The 18,340-nt window shown below is 56.5% G+C and overlaps 1 protein-coding gene across 15 annotated transcripts in view; it reads right to left on the minus strand.

The window, feature by feature from the left end:
- DYSF (dysferlin) overlaps nucleotides 1–18,340 on the minus strand; it is a 234,636-nt gene that overhangs the window by 120,072 nt on the left and 96,224 nt on the right. For 8 of the 15 annotated variants that reach the window (XM_003808180.8, XM_003808176.8, XM_003808175.8 and 5 more), the window contains 7 exons: nucleotides 15,641–15,756; nucleotides 15,077–15,190; nucleotides 13,610–13,787; nucleotides 12,867–12,991; nucleotides 10,726–10,832; nucleotides 4,822–5,014; nucleotides 2,553–2,708 (listed from right to left, as the gene is read on the minus strand). In XM_003808180.8, coding sequence (XP_003808228.3) covers nucleotides 2,553–2,708; nucleotides 4,822–5,014; nucleotides 10,726–10,832; nucleotides 12,867–12,991; nucleotides 13,610–13,787; nucleotides 15,077–15,190; nucleotides 15,641–15,756 — 989 coding nt within the window. Of the gene's footprint in view, nucleotides 1–2,552; nucleotides 2,709–4,821; nucleotides 5,015–10,725; nucleotides 10,833–12,866; nucleotides 12,992–13,609; nucleotides 13,788–15,076; nucleotides 15,191–15,640; nucleotides 15,757–17,405; nucleotides 17,448–18,340 lie in introns of all 15 variants that reach the window. The other 7 variants (XM_063594854.1, XM_003808179.8, XM_003808177.8 and 4 more) reach the window with 1 other exon arrangement.

An 18,340-nucleotide genomic window follows, 5' to 3' on the forward strand; every position in this document is an offset into this window, starting at 1 on the left:
CCCGGGGAAACCTCTCCATGGCTGTTCGCTTCGGCTGTCCTCTCCCCCGGGTGGTTAACTGCCTTTACCCTCCAAACCACCAGCCCCAGGGAGATGGCAGGAATGCCTGACCCCCACTTCCCCCATCCACCCCCGGCTCTCTCCCCTGTCCTCCCCCAGACGGGGCCAGCCTGCCGGACCCAAAATAGCAACAGCAAATAAAGAAATGTCTAGTTTGGGGCTCCTCTCTCTCTCTGCTGGTGCTCATTTTTTCCAACTTTGGTTTAAGTTAAGAAACACCAATGTTGTTTTCTTGGTCTCTGCTTGCTGCCAACATTTTTGTAGAGCTTGCTCAGGAGCTACTGGCGGGGCTCATAAACTCAGTGCGGAAGACTTCGAGAAACAATTCTATATCTTTTTTTTTTTTTTGCTTGAAACCAGGGAAAATTTTCAGTTTGCATTTCCCTGAGGCTACATGGCCAAGAGGTCAGAACCTGGAGCTCATCCCCTCCCAGCAAGTCCACCAGGCACAATTCAGCAGCACCCCCCGCCCCGCCCCCGCCACTCTCGCAGACCGCCTTCCCCGGTCAGCCCCACTCAGATATGGCCACTCCTTGACTTCCTTTCCTTTCTGCCCTACCAGGCCAGGAACTGGCTTAGGAGGTAGACTCTCAGAGGTTAGGCTCTGACAAGCACAGAAGGTTAGAATCTAATGGGAAACATGCCCCAGGTGGCATGTGAGCAGGTGGATGGGGGCAGCCTGCTGCCCAACACACACACACACAGACACACTCACTCACACAACTGTGTGCAGACATCTACTATCCCTGGCCTTGAGTTGGCCTCCAGTCATGGCACGCATAGAGCAGGGGAGCTCCCCAAAAGGAAAGGGGGAGAGGTGGGGAGACAAACTAACATCCATTGATCACTTAGTTCCAGCAAGACCCATCACCTGTGTCACGTAACTCAACCCTCAAAACCTGTAAAGTGGGCAGCCCCACCCACCCTCATTTTACAGATGATAAGACAACAGGCAATTCAGAGAGGTTAAGCAACCTGCCCAAGGCCACGTAGAGCTCCAACCAGCCCTGGCATCCTCTGTGCTACTGAAACCTGCCCTCTCCACACCCCCCAGGGGACAACAAGAGGACTGGCCAATATACGAATGCATCAGCATCACTCAGGGTGCTCTGCTTCAGGGTTCCAGGCTAAAGTAAGTCAACAACGACTTCCTGGAAGAGGGGAGGAGGGAGGAGAGATGTAGGGAAGGGGAAGGTCCAGCGTGGAGGGGCTTTGGGGAGGTGGACTAGGCTGGATGAAAGTCTGGTGCCTTAGGCTGAGGAGTCCTTGAATGCTAGTAGAGCTATTCAGGGCAAATGAAAAGAGGTAAGGAGGGCTGGCGCGGTGGCTCACGCCTGTAATCCCAGCACTTTGGGAGGCCAAGGCAAGCGGATCACCTGAGGTCAGGATTTCGAGACCAGCCTGGCCAACATGGTGAAACCCCATCTCTACTAAAATTTAAAAAAAACAAAAAAAAAAGAGCTGGGTGGGATGGCAAACGCCTATAATCCCAGCTACTTGGGAGGCTGAGGGAGGAGAATCCCTTGAACTTGTGAGGCAGAGGCTGCAGTGAGTGGAGATCACACCACTACACTCCAGCCTGGGCAATAGAGTGAGATTCCATCTCAAAAAAAAAGAGAGGTAAGGAGCAGGCCTGCTTCTCAGGGCCACTCACCCCAAGCAGGGGCAGCCTTGCTGACAGCTCTTCAAGGAGGGCCCTCCCTTGGGCCTGGGCAGCCATCGTGCAGGGAGGGATCTCCCGCATTGTGTCCTGCACGCCAGGCCACACCATGACCACAGCAGCTTTGGCTCTATGTCCGCACATGAGCCTAGAGAGGAGCACAGATGGGCTCTCCCCAAGCACCCACTCACCTCCCTGTCACCCGTCCCCAAAGCTGGTGACTCTCCTGGAAAGGAGGAAGAGGGAGCAGGGATGGGTGTTAGAAGAGGAGAAAGGGCAGGAGAGGTGGGGGCTGGTGAGACCGAGGGACAGAATTACATGCTCCCAGCTCTCCAGTGGGTCCAGATTGTGGTGTGCCTGTCCCAAGCCCCAGATACCAGCCTTCCCAGCAGGGAGGACCTGAGCCTCAGAGTGGCTCCAGCTCCAGTCCAGGGCACTCAGGTTGGTGTGGAAGCCAGGTCATGCAAGGCCTGCTAGTGCCTGGGAGCTGAGGATGAGGCCTCCCTATAAGGGACCTGCCTGGAAGGACAAACACAGCCCCAGGGGTCAGCTCTCCCAGATACCCTGGGCCACAGACTCCACCTCATTCACTCCCAGCGCCAGTGATTCCGGCTCAAACCTGCTAACTTCCTAGACTAGGTGCAGGGGCCTGGAGACTTTGGGGGGAACCGAGGAAAAGGGAAATTGTTTTACCCAAAGACCTCTTCTCCTTCCAAGATCACAGCCTAAGAACTAAGATAGGTCAAGAACAGGAGGGGGAAACAGAAGAGGTGGGAGAAAGGCCTTATGTTGGGAAAAATACGATCATGACTTGGGAAAAAAGAAAACTCACTTTCAGAAAGATTGTCTGCAGCTTCCCACAATTCTTGCCACAGTAGTTGGCACCCCGCCGGGAGAAGAGGACTTGGTGGGCGGGCACCCGCTGGTATGCCACACGCTTGTCTCCCTGCAGCATCCAGATGACGATGTCCGGCAGGCTGTTCTGGGGCTGAAGAGAGGGTGGTGGTCGGGGTGGGGATGGTGACACACCAGGCCCACGCCCCACAGCCACACCGTGAGCTGACCTCTGACTCAGAGGCCACAGAGGCCTCTCCTCTCCCAGCTTCCATCCCACACGCTGTCCACCCTGGCCTTCCCCCAGACCTCCCAGGGCTGGCCAGTGTCTGGCTTGAGTGGCGGTGAGCCCCCAGAGAACAGAGCATAAGGCTGCCCCCAGCTCACATGAGAAGCCCGCCAAGGTTACTGAGCTGAGTACATCCTTCTGGGAAGAGACACTCCTGCCTGGACCTCAAACCTTACATTCTTAGGTCCTCGCTACCAGGTAGACATTCCCAGGGGGCAAACATCAGAGAACTAGATTTGACCAGGGAGGTAACATTACGCCTAGGACACCACCCGCCTTCCTCAGCCCCAAGAGCAGGAACAGATCCACAGAAGGTATGCCCTTCCCAGAGGACACACACCCTCCTCCAGTAGCAGCAGGACTCCCATGGCCTGAAGACACTGGACTCTGAAAATGGTGACTAGTCCAGAACAAAACTGTGAGGCCCCTAAGCCCCTCCAGCATGATTGACAACTGCTCCCAGCTGCACACTCTAGAGAGCAGGCTGATTGGGTAAGGGTCCATTTGCTTCCAAGGATGATGAGCAAAGTGAGCCCAAGTGAGCCCCGGGTCTCCACCCAGGGTCCTGCTGAGCTGATGCTCCTGCAGCACAGGTGAAGCATGCCCATGCATCGCTTCACTGAACCCCAACAGCGAGCCCAGGAGGCAGGACAGGCAGCCCCATTTGACAGGTGAGGAAATTCAGGCTTCGAGAGCTTAGGAGCCAATGCAGATTTTTCTGACTCCAAATATGTGTTCCTAACCACTATACCAGGGGTTCTCAAAGTGTGGCACCCACAGCAGCAGCAGCTTCCAGGAACTTGTTAGAAATGCATATTTTCAGGCTCGCCCCAGTTCCAGGGGGGCAGGAACTCGAGGGGTGGGCCCTAACCTGCTTTTCACAAGCCCTCCAAGGGATTCTGATGTACATGCAAGTTTGAGAAGGGCTCTCTCCACGGGGCCCTTACAGTGACAGCACTGTTCGACCTTAACCCCTTCCAGCCATATCACAGTTTGTGCTTACAGTTCACGGGTCAGTCTGGGCTGAGATTACAGAGGGAAGCCCGTGACCAGCCTGAGGGGTTGGTCTGCTGCCACTGTGAGGAGTTGGTCCACAGCTGAGTGACACAGTGTCCACCAGGGAACCAGCCTGTGCCTATAGGCCCTGCTGACTCCAGGGACCCACATCCCTTCCTGAGCAGCCTCCCTCTCCCCTTCCACAGCTTCCTCCAGCAACCGCTCTCCTGGCCCTGCCCTTCTCACACTCCTGCGGAGAGCCCCTACCTCCTCCCTGGGAGTCCCACATGGCTCTGGTCAGAGCAGGCAGCAGCTGTGTCCGCCCACCACTTATGAGCAGACCCTTCTCATTCCAGACAAATACCGGACCTGCCTATTTGCCACAGAACCGGGTGGGTGCATCTGGCCACAGAGACCTCAGGGGGAGGGTCTGCAGGTGGGGAAATAGTTCCCCAAAGACAAACCAGAGCCGGTTCTCTCTGATCAGATAGAGCAAAACTCAGAGTTACTGAAAATGAAGCCTCCTTGGGCCTGGGGTTCAGAGGCATCCAGGACAACAGGAAACAGAGGGTCCAGGCAGGGCAGGTTGTTGGCCAGGTGCAGACAGGCACTGGCTGGCAGGAAGTAGGAGTCGGGAACCTGGGGAAGCTGGCCCTGGCACTGAACCTAGAACCAGGTACCTTGGATTCTGGTCCCAGCTCTGTCTCTGACATACTTTGGCAAACAGAGGGCATTTATTAGTTACCTATTGTGTGCCAGGCTCTGTGCTGAGCCCCATAACACCCAGTATTCCATCGTACCCTCTCTCTTCCTTCTGCAAATTGGTCCATTGAGGTTCAGAGAGGTTAAGTCACCTGCCCAAGGTCACCCAGCAATGGAACCAGGGTGGGTAATAATCCAGACATTCGCCTTGTCCCTGCCAGTTCTGATGTTCCAGGCAGCAGGAGAGCAGAAGAAGAAAGGCACCCCCAGGCTCAATTACCTCCTCTGCCAGGGCACGCAGACGCAGGAGCCAGTCCTCCGCCTGCTCCAGAGCTGCAGGGAGCTCACTGTGGCCGAGCTTCAGGGCCAGGGCAGCCTCAGTGATTTGGCTCAGGTGACGGGTGCGCAGCTGGTACAGGTACTGGTCCAGGTGGGTGGCAGAGGGTGTCTCATGGATATCACCCAGAGGCTGGCTGTGAGGGACGGACAGATGGAATGCGCCTGATGAGCCCAGGGCTCTCCCAGGTCCAGGCATGCACATGTGCCAGGTTCTCACAGCAGGCCCCACCCCCTCCGCCTGCCTGCTGGGTGCCTTCTCCAGCCCGCTCCACACACACAGCCATCTCTATGTGATGTGCTCCACCCTCACCTCCTCCAGGAAGCCTTCCTCACCCATGTCAGCCTACGCGCCTCCTGATCTGGAGCCCCCAGCCCTCGATTCCAGGACTGCCAGTTTGGAATCTGTCCTCAACTCCAGTCCAGTGAGTTCTTTTGCATGTGTGTTCCCCTCTGCCCCACTGACTACAGGCTCTCGGAGGGCCCAGGGGGTCCTGCTCCTGCCTCCTGGATCCTCCTAGAGTAGAGGCTCCAGCGCTGAGTGCCCTGCACTGAAACAAGTCTGCTCTGTGCAGTGTCCACATTCTTCAAGGAAGAAATTTAGGAACCCCTGAAGAGCTACCGCAGGCACTGCAGGGAGGCCAGCAGCTCAGATGTATCCACCTGAGGTGGGGTGGGGAGCCACAACAGAACCCTTCCCAGAACCCTCTGCTTTGGGAAGCCTTTGGAGAGGAGGTGGGGGGTACATGCAATGCCAGAAACACAGCCCTGAGCCCTGAGAGATAGGAGGTCAGGTTTAAGCTCAATCCTGTTTAGAGGCAAAGAACTCTGACCTCCCCCATCCCACGGAGGCGCCCTGAAAGTCCTTCATATGGCTCCTCCTCGCCATTCCAAGCCCAGGGGTCGGTACCCACACAAGGGCCATGCAGAAATGCGGCGGGGCAGTCTGTGCACTCCCTAACCAAGCGGGACTCCTCTCCATTTTCCATTCTCCACTGAGGGTATGGGGGCTGCCCCGCCCCCACCTCACCCCCTTGACTCCCAAACAGGACATTAGTCAAACCCACTCCACCAGGTCTGCTCCCACCACTTGCAGCCCCCCCCACCTCCCCTCCCTGCAGCGTCTGACTCCCGGCTCCCGGCTGATTTATTTTTCTGCCAATTTCCCCGAGCTATGCAGAACCAATTACCGCCGGAGCGCAGCGGCACCGCCGCCGCCAGATACACCACTCTGGCAGGCCCTCGGCGCACTACATTTTTCCTGTTATTTTTTTTAATTGAATTTTTAGGATGGGGGGAGCAGTACGCAAACTCCATCTCGGGAAACTTAAGCCCCGGGGCCTGTCTCAGGTCACGTACTGCACACCCTGTAGTAATATAATATTTACTGCCCCGAGGGTGCCGCGGATGGGCTGCCCCAGGCCGCTCCTCGGTGGTGGAGGGGCATGCTCGGTGGGTAGCGGGGCGGGGGGGCCTGGGCCGGAGCCCTGTGCTGGGGCCTGCCTGGGAACCAGGCCTGAGTGGGCCTGAGAGCGGGGGCAGGCGGGTCTGGAGAGGGATAGGGAGAGCCGAGCCAACCAGGGTGATTTATGCGCCCAGCCTGGCTCGGGAGCCGGGAGGGGCTGCAGTACAGACCACCAAAGGGAGATTTTCATGGAGGCCACAGCCCAGCCAAGACTCCCCAAGAAACATTTAGGACCTGTGAGTGCCACTAACAAGCTGTCTCCGTGCTGTCTCGGCTCTTTCCCTCCTCAGGAAAGCCCAAGGCAGGGGGTACGGAAAGAAGGGGAGACCGGGAAGAGGAGGCTGATGGTGCTCCACCCAGCCCTAAGCAAAGCCAGGGGCCCCGCCAACGCCGGCTGACTTGGAAATTGCAGGTAGGCCCAGCGCAGGGCTCAGCAGGCTGAGAGCAGAGTGGGCTGGGCTGCTCCCAAGGTCCCTGCCTGCCTCTGCGGGGCCAGGTGGATACCTGTACCCTGGGCAGTGTCCAGCCTGAAAGATGAACTGGCCTCGGGGCATTCATTTCACTCCTAGTGAGCAACAGCTCTGCCCTGGGCTTGGACTGGATGCTGCCTCCAGAGGTGAGACCTGGCCCTGCTCTCAGGAAGTCCGCAGAACAGAGACGCAAACAGATCCCCACCTGAGCAGCCTCAGAGTCAGGAGCCCTTCCTGGGGGAAGTGGCCTTGAGCTGCACCTGGCAGGGCCAGCAGGCGTTAGTAAGGCCCAAAGAGTGGGAAGGGCGTCCTGGCTGATGGAGCAGCATGTGCACAAGTGCAAAGACACAGAGGCAAGGGGGAGCCTGTAGGGGTGGGGGGGCTGAGGGCCGGACAAACTAGCGCAGAGCTTCAGAAGCGTTAGGGCTCCGTGAGGCAGGTGGTGGGGACAGAAAGGCCTGTCCACCAGGATGAGAGCAGGGGCTTTTCCTGGATGCAGCAGCAGCCACTGCAGGGCTGACATGGAGGCAGGCATGACACAGCTTGAAGACGATGGGGATACTAAAGGAGGGGTGGGAGAGGAAGGAAGGAGGAAGGACATGGATGAGGCAGAGCCACCAGGGCTGGGGCAGAGAAAAGAGGAGGAAGGCAGTCAGAGCTGGCTCAGGTTTCCAGCGTGGATTCTGGGGACCCAGGAAAAGACAGTGCTGGGAGGTGATGAAACCTGTCTGCAACATGTGTAGCCCCAGACGCAGCATGGAGGTGCTGGTGGGACATCCACGTGGACATGTCCAGCACCTTGGGTTCATAGGTCTAGAGATCAGAGAAGAGGGCTGGGCTGGAGGAACAGAGTGGACACCACCAGCCCTGGGGAAGGGGGAGGCTCCCAGAAGATGAGCCGGGAAAAGGGCTGAGATGGAATGAGGAACACCGATGCTGGAGAAGTGGGCCAGGCTGGCTGGAGAAAGGGTGAGCTGCTGTGTTCAGCTATGGGCCTGAGTTTGCTCAGGGCCCCCATGCCGGGCTGCTCTGCCTATCAGCTGTGATGGTGCTCAGCACTGCAGTGAGAGGTGGAGGAAGCCCTCTAGCTGAGGTGCTGGGCCACTCAGTGGCCTCAGGTGGAGCTGAGCGAATTGCTCCTGCTGCCTGGAATTCCCCCCCCCAAGAGAGCCATTATGCATTCTCAAGAGGACGGGAACCCAGTTCCCCTCCCAAGCTCCTGAGCTGGAACCAGCCTCCCTGCTGGGAGGCCCAGCCACTCTTCCAACCCCAGGAGAGTGACTCAAAGGCGCCAGAACTGTTTGTAGGCAGATCCTCCAAGAGCAGAGCCCTGCAGAGGTCACTGAGGGCAGCCAAGGACTCAGGGCCCACAGGTCTCAGATGTCCCAGGCTCCTCAGACCTGCCAAGCTACAAACAACACGGGGGTCATGTGCAGGGCCACGGGTAGAACCCAGAGTCCTGGCCCACCCACCTCACCCAAGGTGGTGCCAACATGGCACCATGAGTCACCTTGCAGGTGGGATCTGGGGCCCCGGGGATGCCCTGGGGAGCTCACCCAGTGGCTGCAGCCACCACAGGCTGACCGTGCCCATATGTGCCCCTCCAACCCCACTCTGTCCTCCCACCTCCAGACCACAGGCCAGCTTCCTCACAGATACCTCAACACAGCCTGTCCTGAATGCCTCACCTCCCCCTCAACTGGCTCCTCCTCCTGCTGACCCTCTCAGAGCACAGCCCCCATGCCCACCTAGCCCCCCTGGCCAGGATCAGGGGACCATTCTGAACCCTTCTGTGGCTCCCATATTCACCCCATCATCAGGTTCTGTCCATTACAGAGCAGCACAGCAAGGGGGTCCTGCCACTCACTAGGTGTGTGAATCTGGGCAAGTTAACCTCTCTGTGCCTCAGTTTCCTATCTGTAAAACGAGGGTCATTTACTTTTTTTTTTTTTTGAGACAGAGTCTTGCTCTGTCACCCAGTCTGGAGTGTAGGGGCACAATCTCAGCTCACTGCAACATCCACCTCCTGGGTTCAAGCAATTCTGCTGTCTCAGCCTCCCAAGTAGCTGGGATTACAGGCACCCGCCACCACACATGGCTAATTTTTGTATTTTTAGTAGAGATGGGGCCAGGCTGGTCTTGAACTCCTGACCTCAAGTGATCTGTCTGCCTCAGTCTCCCAAAGTGCTGGGATTACAGCTGTGAGCCTCCACACCCAGCCTACTTTCTAGTTCATAAGATTTCATGGTTGGTTAATACATGTAAAATTCTTAGGACAATGCCTGGCACAGAAGACTGCTTGTCATCATAATCCCTCCTAAATAGTCCATGCTGCCCTAGCCCCCACCCCTCCCACTATCACTGTCTTAGTTACACCATCATCACAGCTCACCTGCCGTATGTCCAGTCTCCCCTCCCCTGGTCCCAGCACCTGCCATTCGCCGCCACCACCAGTCCATTCCTCACATTGCAGCATTTAGACCCTGGGATCACCTTTCCCTCGGCCTTGCTCCCAGGGCTGAGCTCTCCTTAGCAGAGACCCTCGGGGCCGCCCAATTGGGCAACAGCCTCTCCTGCCACTTCCCCCACCCAGGAGGCAGCAGGCATTTCAGGCTTCTGTGCCTTTGCCCTGGCAGTCCCCTCTCCAAAGGCTAACTCCTGCTCCTCCCTCAAAGTCCACCTCAGGCATCCCCTTCTCCAAGAAGCTTCCCTGAATTCAATTTGTGGGAATGAGATGCACCTGCTTGGAGCTCCTACAGTGCTCACCTCTAACTTCCTAACGCACTTTACCTCCTCTGCCCATTTTTTGCATCCAACCATCCCTGGAGGGCTGAAGTTGTACCTTTGTCAGTATGCTCTGGGCATCTGGCACTGAGCCTGCCAGGCTTCAGGAAGGTTGGGGGAAATGGGTGAATGGCCTGTCTGGAATTCCACTACTGGGCCGGGAGCATTTCTCTGGGGTAATATTTTGATAAAGATACACTTCCTAACTGAGCCACAAACAATAGAAGGGATGCTGGATCAGTGACCATGGTTATCAGTTTCTCAGATGCGTTCAGCAGGGCTGTACAGCCAGGCTGAGGGAGGGGTGATGAGGCGTATGGGAGCATAGAATACATTTGCATATATTCACACATTTGCATATATTAACCCCGTGGAGAGCAGAGGGGCAACTGTTTAAGTCCATTTAACAGCTGAGAAAACTAAAGTCCAGAGAAGAGAAGCTTCCCAAAGTCACCAAGTCAGATAAAGAGACTAGGAGCTAAGTCTCCTGACATTTCTTCTTCTGAGCAATAATTATAGCTACCATTTATTAAATCCTTCCCAAGGGCCAGGCACTTTGTTTAGAAGATATTATAAAGTAGTTATTCTTCATGCCAGGTTGAAGTTGAGAAAACCAAGGGTCAAAACCCATGGGTGGCTCCCCAAAACCACATGGCAGCGGAGGAGATGTGAGATGCACCCCTCTGCTGGGCCTCCACACCCCGGGCCCTCTTTTCCTGAAGTCAACAATCAGCCATGTCAATAGAAAGCTAAACAGAAACCATGATCCCCGACATGGCCTTGAGGGAATGAGGGGCGCCGTCACCCCACCCCCCAGCCAGCTCCTCCTGGAGATTCCATCAGGGAAATAAGAGGTCGGGGATCAGAGACACAATGCTCCCCATTCAGGTGAGCCGGCCGCCGGGCCCGCAGCTGCCGCTGCTGCAGGGAGATTTATGACCTGCTCTCAATGTCACCTTTTCAACTCCTGCGCTGGCTCCACCACCTTTGGACTCAGCACGGGCTGGACTGCTGGCCAAGCATGGCTGGGAGACGTGCCATTGCTCACTGCCACACACGAGCACTCCCAGCGAAACAGGCCCAGTTGAGCCAGGAGAGGTGGGCACCAGGGGCGCCAGGTCCCCCCTACCTGCAGCCTGCGATGAGCTCATCCGTCAGCTGAGCCACCAGCGAGTCCACGTCCTCCGTGGAGCACTGCGCCTTCAGGGCCAGGTGGACCTGCTCCAGGCCAGCTTCCTGTGGAACGGGCAGGCAAGGGTCAGGTGTGTCACCACAGGGCAGAGGGTGCATGCTGGACCCAACCCCTAGGCCTTGTCACTGCTACTGAACCAAAAAGGAGTGAACAGTTAGAGCAAAGAAGGCAGAATCCAGGCCCAACAAACCAGGGTCTATCCTGGCTCAAGAACCTTCTGAGGCTTCCCACGCCCAAACACATCCAGTCTCATGCCTGTACCTCCAGCCTCACATGTAGTCACGAGGAGCTCAGGGGGTGTCTGCAGACTTGGGCAGAACTTGATGGCTTCTGACTCCTCCCTGCTACCCTCAAACCAGGCCTGGCTTCCCAGAGGTAAGTGGCCCTCTCCGAGCCTGCTCTTGTTCCCCACCTGGAACCCTCTCTCCTTTCCAGATTCTACCACCCGATGAGGCTCAGACTAAGAGCTCCCTCCTACAGGATTGGTCCTGCCACCTCTAATCACAGACAGCTCCTTCCTCAAACTCCCGTGGCCTGCTCACTCCCTGTGCTGCCTCCCAGGGAAACAGGCCCTTACTGAGCTCTTCTCCAGCCCTCTCCATGGGGCCTCAGCCCTGAGCTGAGAGGCCAAGGACTGTCCCTCAGCCCCCGACACACCCCTCCCCACCCACCAGCCTTCCTGAGCAAGGACACCTCCTCAGGACTTGGACTACCAATCTTGTAGAACTGGAAAGAACACGGTCCCTGCCCTCTTGGAGTCTGGAGTCTTGCTGTGAGCCAGTGATGGGCCCAGAAGGCAGATACTGGAGCTATATAGCATCAACTCCACGTTCTCCCCATCTCAGCATTCGCTGGTCTCCTCTTTCCTCTAGAGCTGCCAGTCTCTGGGAAGGTGGGGCCACCATGGCCTCTTTCCCTTCTCTGTCCACCTTTCCTTCAAGCCATGCTCACCTCCCCACCCACAGACAGGCCCAGGCCTCTCCAGTCCCCCTTCCCTCCACCTGCTGATCTGAGCATGCTCCTGCAGTAGGGCCTGCACATGTCTCTTCCACTTTCTCACCAGCTGTCCCCATCCATGCCACAGAAACCCCTACAGCCACTGCCAGGACCATCAGCTTCCCGCCCAGCCTCCTCACCTCCTTTAGCCTCTACACCTCTGCCCACCTGTGATTCTCCTCCATTCTGGCCAAGTGCCAGGACTGCAGCATCCAGCATCTGCAGGGGGTTCCCCAGAAGGCTCCTCCTCACCTCCAAAACAGAACCTGACCTCATATGCTCTGCTCTTCTCCCCAGCTTCCCAATTCCCCAGCCACTTGAGTTCCTCCTTATAGCCCTTCCTCAGCCCCAAATCCAGTCGGCCACCAAGGCCTTGTAGCTCAAGTCCTGCAATTTCCCCCCAAGGCCATCTCCTTCCCAGGGCTTGGTCACCCTCCCCCAGGTCCCTGCAATGGTGGCCTAGCTGGGTTCCCACCCCCCATCTCCTTGCACTGGACACAGCCCCCTCACTGGCCTATGATGCCTTCCTGATGCTCCTTGGCCACCTGCCCTGCTCTGAGCCCCACATCTCTTTGCCCCTGGAATGTCACCTGTACCTAAGTTTGGAAAGCCCTGTATGAGAGGTGCAAGTGAGCCTATGCCCTCCTTTAATAAACTGACTCCCTGAAGACAGAGCCAACTGCTTGCTCACCTCTAGCCTCTAGCTTCTGGCTAGAAGTTTCTAGCACAAGCCCTTGTGTGCATTACGAGTCCAAAGGCCTGTAATGAGTGAGTAAGCGAGCGACAGCCAGGCCGTGCCCTGCTGCGTGGCATAGGTTTTCCTTCTGCTCCCTTGCTCTGTGTCCCACTGCACACTGGGGCTGCCTCAGATTGCTCACATCCCCTCTTTTCTCTTCCAAGCATGCAGGACAGGACCACAAGCCTGGTATTGCCAAGACATGGAGGACACCAACCACAAAGGTCAGTAGGCACAGCCGTGTGTCAGTGTGTGCACCAGTGGGTGGTGGTCTGAGACACCCCATGCAGCGGGGGTAGCAGGTGCATGCATAGGCATGTGCAGCTTTGGGCAAGTTTTCACTCACCAGCCGGTCAGCAATCCCAAGCAGCTGGTTCTGAGTCTCGATTCTATGGCTGATGTCCTCCCAGTAGGATGACAGCACCACCACAGGTTTCACGTTACCCCAGGGTAGGTAGTAGTAGTGGCACCCTGGAATGGAGAGACGGGCCTGAGCACTGTGCCAGGAGTGGAGGGCAGGTGGGATGGGGTGCTAAGAGTGCCAGCCTCCTGGGCACTCCAGGGCTAGGACTGGCAGAGCTGGGAAGGGGACCACACGTGGGACAGAGACAGGCACCTGCTCACCCTTCCCATCTAAGAACCCCCTTGGACACGTGGAGTGGCCCGTACCCGTGTTCCCTAGTGTCTGAAGAGGTGCCTGAGCTCCCTTCGTGAGTTGAGCAGACAGCTGCAGCTCTCATTAGGGCTCCTGGGCATGTCAAAACTGAGGAGATGTTAGAGCTGCCCTGGGAAACCCAAGGCCATACTCCCTAAAATGTCCAAACCAAGGCTGGCTGACTCCTTGAAATGATCAGGATGGGTCAGGGTCAATGCTGACCACAGCTGGTCCCAGGAGCTGCATCTGTGGGCACTAGTAACAGGGCCCCTCGCCTGGAGGAGAGCAAGGGGACGGCTGGAACAGGTTTGCCAGGGCCAGGACCAGGGCCTTTAAGTAGACTCTGGCAGCTTTCCATGGGAGGCGGGATTTAAGGTGTGGCCCCCTGCTCTATGATCCTGTGATCGGGGTCCCAGCCAGGAGCACTGCCTCACCATCAAAGACTGCACGGCTGTACTGAGTGGTGGAGGCCAGCGGCAGGCAGGTCATGTCGAACTTGTTCCCGTAGTTCCCGATGCTGACCTCAAACTGGATGGCGTCATCCACATCCTGCAGCATGGTGGCTGAGTAGAAGGCCGCAAACAGGGAGTACTTGCGCCTCCTAAGGTACTTCTGAGAGCAGAGAGTAGACCAGAGGGTCACGGGAGGAGCAAAGAAAGGCACCCGGGCTGGGGAGGGGACATACGTCTGGCAGGCCCCGGCCATAACCGGCACCCAATAGCTCCTGGCTGGACTGACGGGTGGCAAGTAGCCCAAGAAAGAAACAGCATCCAGATTTCATTGCTAACTGAACAAGCTCATTCCAGGTCTGCGTGTGTCTGGCCACGTTTCCCTAATAAGAGCTACTCCTCCAAGGTCAAGCTGCCCCTAATCCAAACCAGCAGCCATGGTACCACCACGTCAGCTGAGTGGGGGCTCCCACTGGGCCCGCAGGGGCAACCTGGGCCTTATCTGCCATTCAGAGGGGCTGAAGGCTTTTAAGCCACCAGGCGCCTGCCCAGAGCTCCTGCCCCATGCCACTCAGGGTCTCTCCCTCAGCAGCCAGCTCTTCAGGATACACGGGCTGCCACTGTCATGTGCCTGGGATGAAAGGGTCTCATTGTCCCCTCCAGGCTCTGAGCACGGGGTGGGGACAGGACAGGAACTCAATCCTACGACTGAGAGAAGAGGGGTCAGACAATTGGGTGTTAGGTGAATGTAAATAGTAGCAACAGCTAGCACTTAGTAAGTGCTTACTGCATATATGTATTAATTTCCTTAATTCCCACAACTGTCTTATGAGATAAGTATAATCATTACCCCCACTTTCCAGATAGGGAAACTGATGCAGCCGGTAAGTGCTAGAGCCAGGATTCAAACCAGAGCCATCTGACCACTGTGTCTAAGAGCTTAAAGCACCACACAGACTCCACACAGCTGCCTCCTGGACACAAGGCCCAGCTCTACCATTTGTTGCTCTGATATATCTGAGCCTGTTTCCTCATCTGTGAAATGGGGATAATAATAATAACAGCAGCCACCTCATGGTGCTGGAGGAGTCAGTAATGGCAGAGGTGTCAGCAGCACAGTGCCTGATACATGTTCAGTGCTTATTTGACTTAACAGTTAGCTATCCTTATGTTATTATTATAAAATCGCATCTCATTTTGCATCAAGCTCTAGACTTTTTGAATATTTTCATTTATCTTCTCTGAGCCTCTGATCATCCCTCCAGGGAAGTAGGGCAAGTGTTGATTTATTCCCACTTTACAGCTGAGACCTGAGGCCCGGGGAGGTAAAGGCACGATGCGTGTGGGCAGAGCTGAGTCCTCCCTCCGCCATGACACCTCAAGGCCAGTCCCGGCCTGGCCATCCCTTCCCCGCCCCGACGCCCAGCTCCCACCCAGAGCCACACCCGTCACCTCCACCCGGAGGATGTCATCCGCAGGAAGGTCCTCCACCTTCTGTTCACTGTGCTCCACCAGCTTGGTCTCCAGGGAGAGCAGAAGCCGGCCACGATAAGCCACACCTTCCCCCTGCCAGGGAGGTCAGGTCACAAGGAGCAGGGGAGACAGAGGGGAGGAGGGGAAGGAAAGGGGCACCCTCTGGCCCTGAGGTAGCTCATCTCTCAGGCACCCAGGAGGTCCCTCAGCCAACCTCATTCCCCCTGCAGGTGAGGAAAGCATGGCCCAGAGAGTTCGGGGGATATGACAAGCCACCCAGATGGACAGTGCCAGATGCCAACTCAGCCTAAAAGACAAAGACAGAGAGACGGGGCCTGGGTGCTTCAAGGCGAGGAACATGGAAGGATCAGACTGGCACTCAGGCAGAGGCAGCGTCAAGGGGCAGAAGGAGAACTCCCTGAGGGGTTGGCTGCCAGGTTGTGGGCCCCCAGGAGGGGCTGGAAGACCCTGCATGCAGGCCTGGGCTCCTGAGGGACCTGGGCATCTGGCATCCTGCCCTTGCCAGGGCTCCAGCCGGCTTACCTTGCCTGTGTTGAGCTCTGTGTAGGGGTCTGGGAAGCCCGTGAACTCTCTGGGACTGCCATAGAGGTTGATGTAGCAGGGCCCAAAAGTGGGGAGGAAGCCCAGGTAGTCATCCACTGGGAGACACAAGTGGCAATTAGAGGGATCGGCCCAGTGGGGCTTCCCAATGCTCCACCCAGCCACCTTCCAACCTGAGCCCACCCCTGGCCCTCAGTTCCCCCCCACATGCACCAGATGCAGCTCCTGTCAGTGTATAAAGAAGAACGCCATGAGCGATAGCTCTCACGCCCTCCCCTAAGTCTCTTTACTCCTCACCATCATGCTGAGATGCAATCATATTTTTATTAGTCTCATTTTACAGATGAGGAAACCCAGGCTTGGAGATGCAAAGAAACACAAGACTACAAGGTGGCAGGGTCCAGAATGGTGCCACCTCAAAGCCCATGCACTCAGCCAGCACACAAAGTTGGGGTTTGAGGCCCTCTACTGCTCATGCCCCTCCCCAGCCCCACCCCCAGCATGTCCTGCATGTGCTCTCCATCCTACGCTTCTATAGGCACTGTAGGCCCTGCAGCCAATGGGGAGGGGCTAAGAGGTCCCAGAGCCCGGTAACCAGAGAAACCATCTCCCAGGAGGCCAGGGATGGAGCCCAGCTAGCCGTTCCTCCTCCCTAGGGTAGCCCCCAGGCACATACCCTCTGCCCTAACTGCGTTGCCTTATCCCAGAATCTCCTCCCCACACACACATTGTACAAAGAACAATTTTTTAACAGAGCAGGTCAGAGGAGAGTTCGAGAATTACACTCCTGAAGAGGGGAAATCTCTCCACATTCTTTCATCCTTTTCTGGAGGCTCTCTTTTACTAACATCATTTTCCAGCTCACAGCTGAGTTTCCCAGATGGGACTTTACTGGCCATGCTCTGAAAACCCTAAAATGCCACAGTGTCCCTTTCAGAGGAATGGGGAAGAGGTTGTTTCCAAAATGCCAAAGGTAGAAAGCAGGGCCAGAGACAGGAACCCTCTGGAACGACCCAATCAGTCCACACAAGGATGGGCCAAAGTAGGCACAAAACAAATGGCCTCAGCAAAGAAGCGTTTGAGCTAGACCTAAGGTCATGCACTGTGAGTCGAGCCCCTGCCCAGACCCTAGGGATGAGGAAGGGGCCAGGACAGGGAGGGACCAGAAGGCTGGAGCCTCACCTCCCCTCTCAGCCAGGGGCCTCCCCACCTCCTTCAACACCTTCTCTCTCCTAGACCCCAGCACAGACAGGGCACTGGCCTTCAGGAGAGGTGGGAGGCCCAGGTAGGTGGGCTAACAGGAGCATTACTAATTATTTGCGTTAATCATCTCAATTATGATTTACCTTGGGGATTTCAACTCCAAGAGTTTTTAACTCCTCTTGGCCTCCTCCTGGCCCCTGAAACACCTCACACTCCCCCTGCCCCACTCCAGACCCCCATGCCTGCCCCTACCCCTCACTACCAGACAGAGTGGTCTAACTCGAGCATCAGCCCAAGCCTATCCCATTTAGGAAGGGTTGGGGGAAGTGGGAGGAAATTGCCCCTTAAAGCATTCCAGATGATTTACATGCTCCACAGAGGCCGAGAGGTGACAGCAAAGGTAAGTCCAGGGACTTACCTTTGTGGGGGAATCTCAATCCCACCTCAGGCAAATCAAAAACCCTATGCCTTCAGCACCCTCGCCCCTCTAGCCAAAACCCAAGGCCCCACTCCCCTGGTTGTCCCCAAGGTGACAGCAACGTACAGTCTGAGGCTTTCGAAGGCTTGACAGCACCTGCAGGCTCCTCTGAAGCGTAAAGAAATGGAAAAGGGGTTAGGGTGGGCATGGCTGGGAGAAGGACGGGTTACATGAACAGGCTGTGGATGGAGAGCTGGCAGGCAGACAGATGGAAAGACAGCTCCCGGGTGTGAAACAGATGCGGCCCGAGGCCCCACCCTCTTCCCAGCTGTGAATTTATCATAAACTAAATCATCACGGCCTCTCCAGACGCAGCCCCCAACACCCCATGAGCCCTGGGGGTCCCACCTGGCCTGCCCATCACTCTGTGTGTTCCGTTTGCCAGTTGAAAACCAGACCCAAAACTTGATTCAATACACTCAAGGAATAATTCAGAAAAGAAAATGTGCTTTTCCATATGATAGCCAGATAAGTGAGGGGAACAAAGTACAGACACAACGGGAGGGTGGAGAGACACAAAAGGGCCAGAGCTAGGCAGCAAGGCACACCCCACACTCCAAGCCCGCAGGCAGGTCGTGCTTAGAACCAGGCGCTCTGAGCAGGGACATTTCAAGGCACAACATCTCCACCTAGTGGCCGTGTCCAGGATCACCCCCCTGAAGGCTCCACGTTGCATTTTCACAACAGCAGGCACTGGCATCTGGCTTCTGACACAGGCCGCTTCCAGGGAAGCACAGAGCCAGACACTGTCCACAAGCTGAACACGCTACACACTTGGGTGTGCCCCTGAATGTTGGTAAGGAATGTCTAGAAATAAGAAAAGCACGGAAGGAAATGCTCTGGCACATGTATGGACTCTGAATCTGTCCCTCACTGCTAGGCAGGTATGCGATGCGCCAAGGAAACGGACACCCCTCAGTCTTCCTCCACTGTCCTCTCTGATTTCTGCCTCTTCCCAAATCTGATCTTCCCATTCTCCTTCTCCAACAGTAAAGTGTAAC

This window comes from Pan paniscus, chromosome 12 (genome assembly GCF_029289425.2).
Source record: "Pan paniscus chromosome 12, NHGRI_mPanPan1-v2.0_pri, whole genome shotgun sequence".
Lineage (NCBI taxonomy): Eukaryota > Metazoa > Chordata > Mammalia > Primates > Hominidae > Pan > Pan paniscus.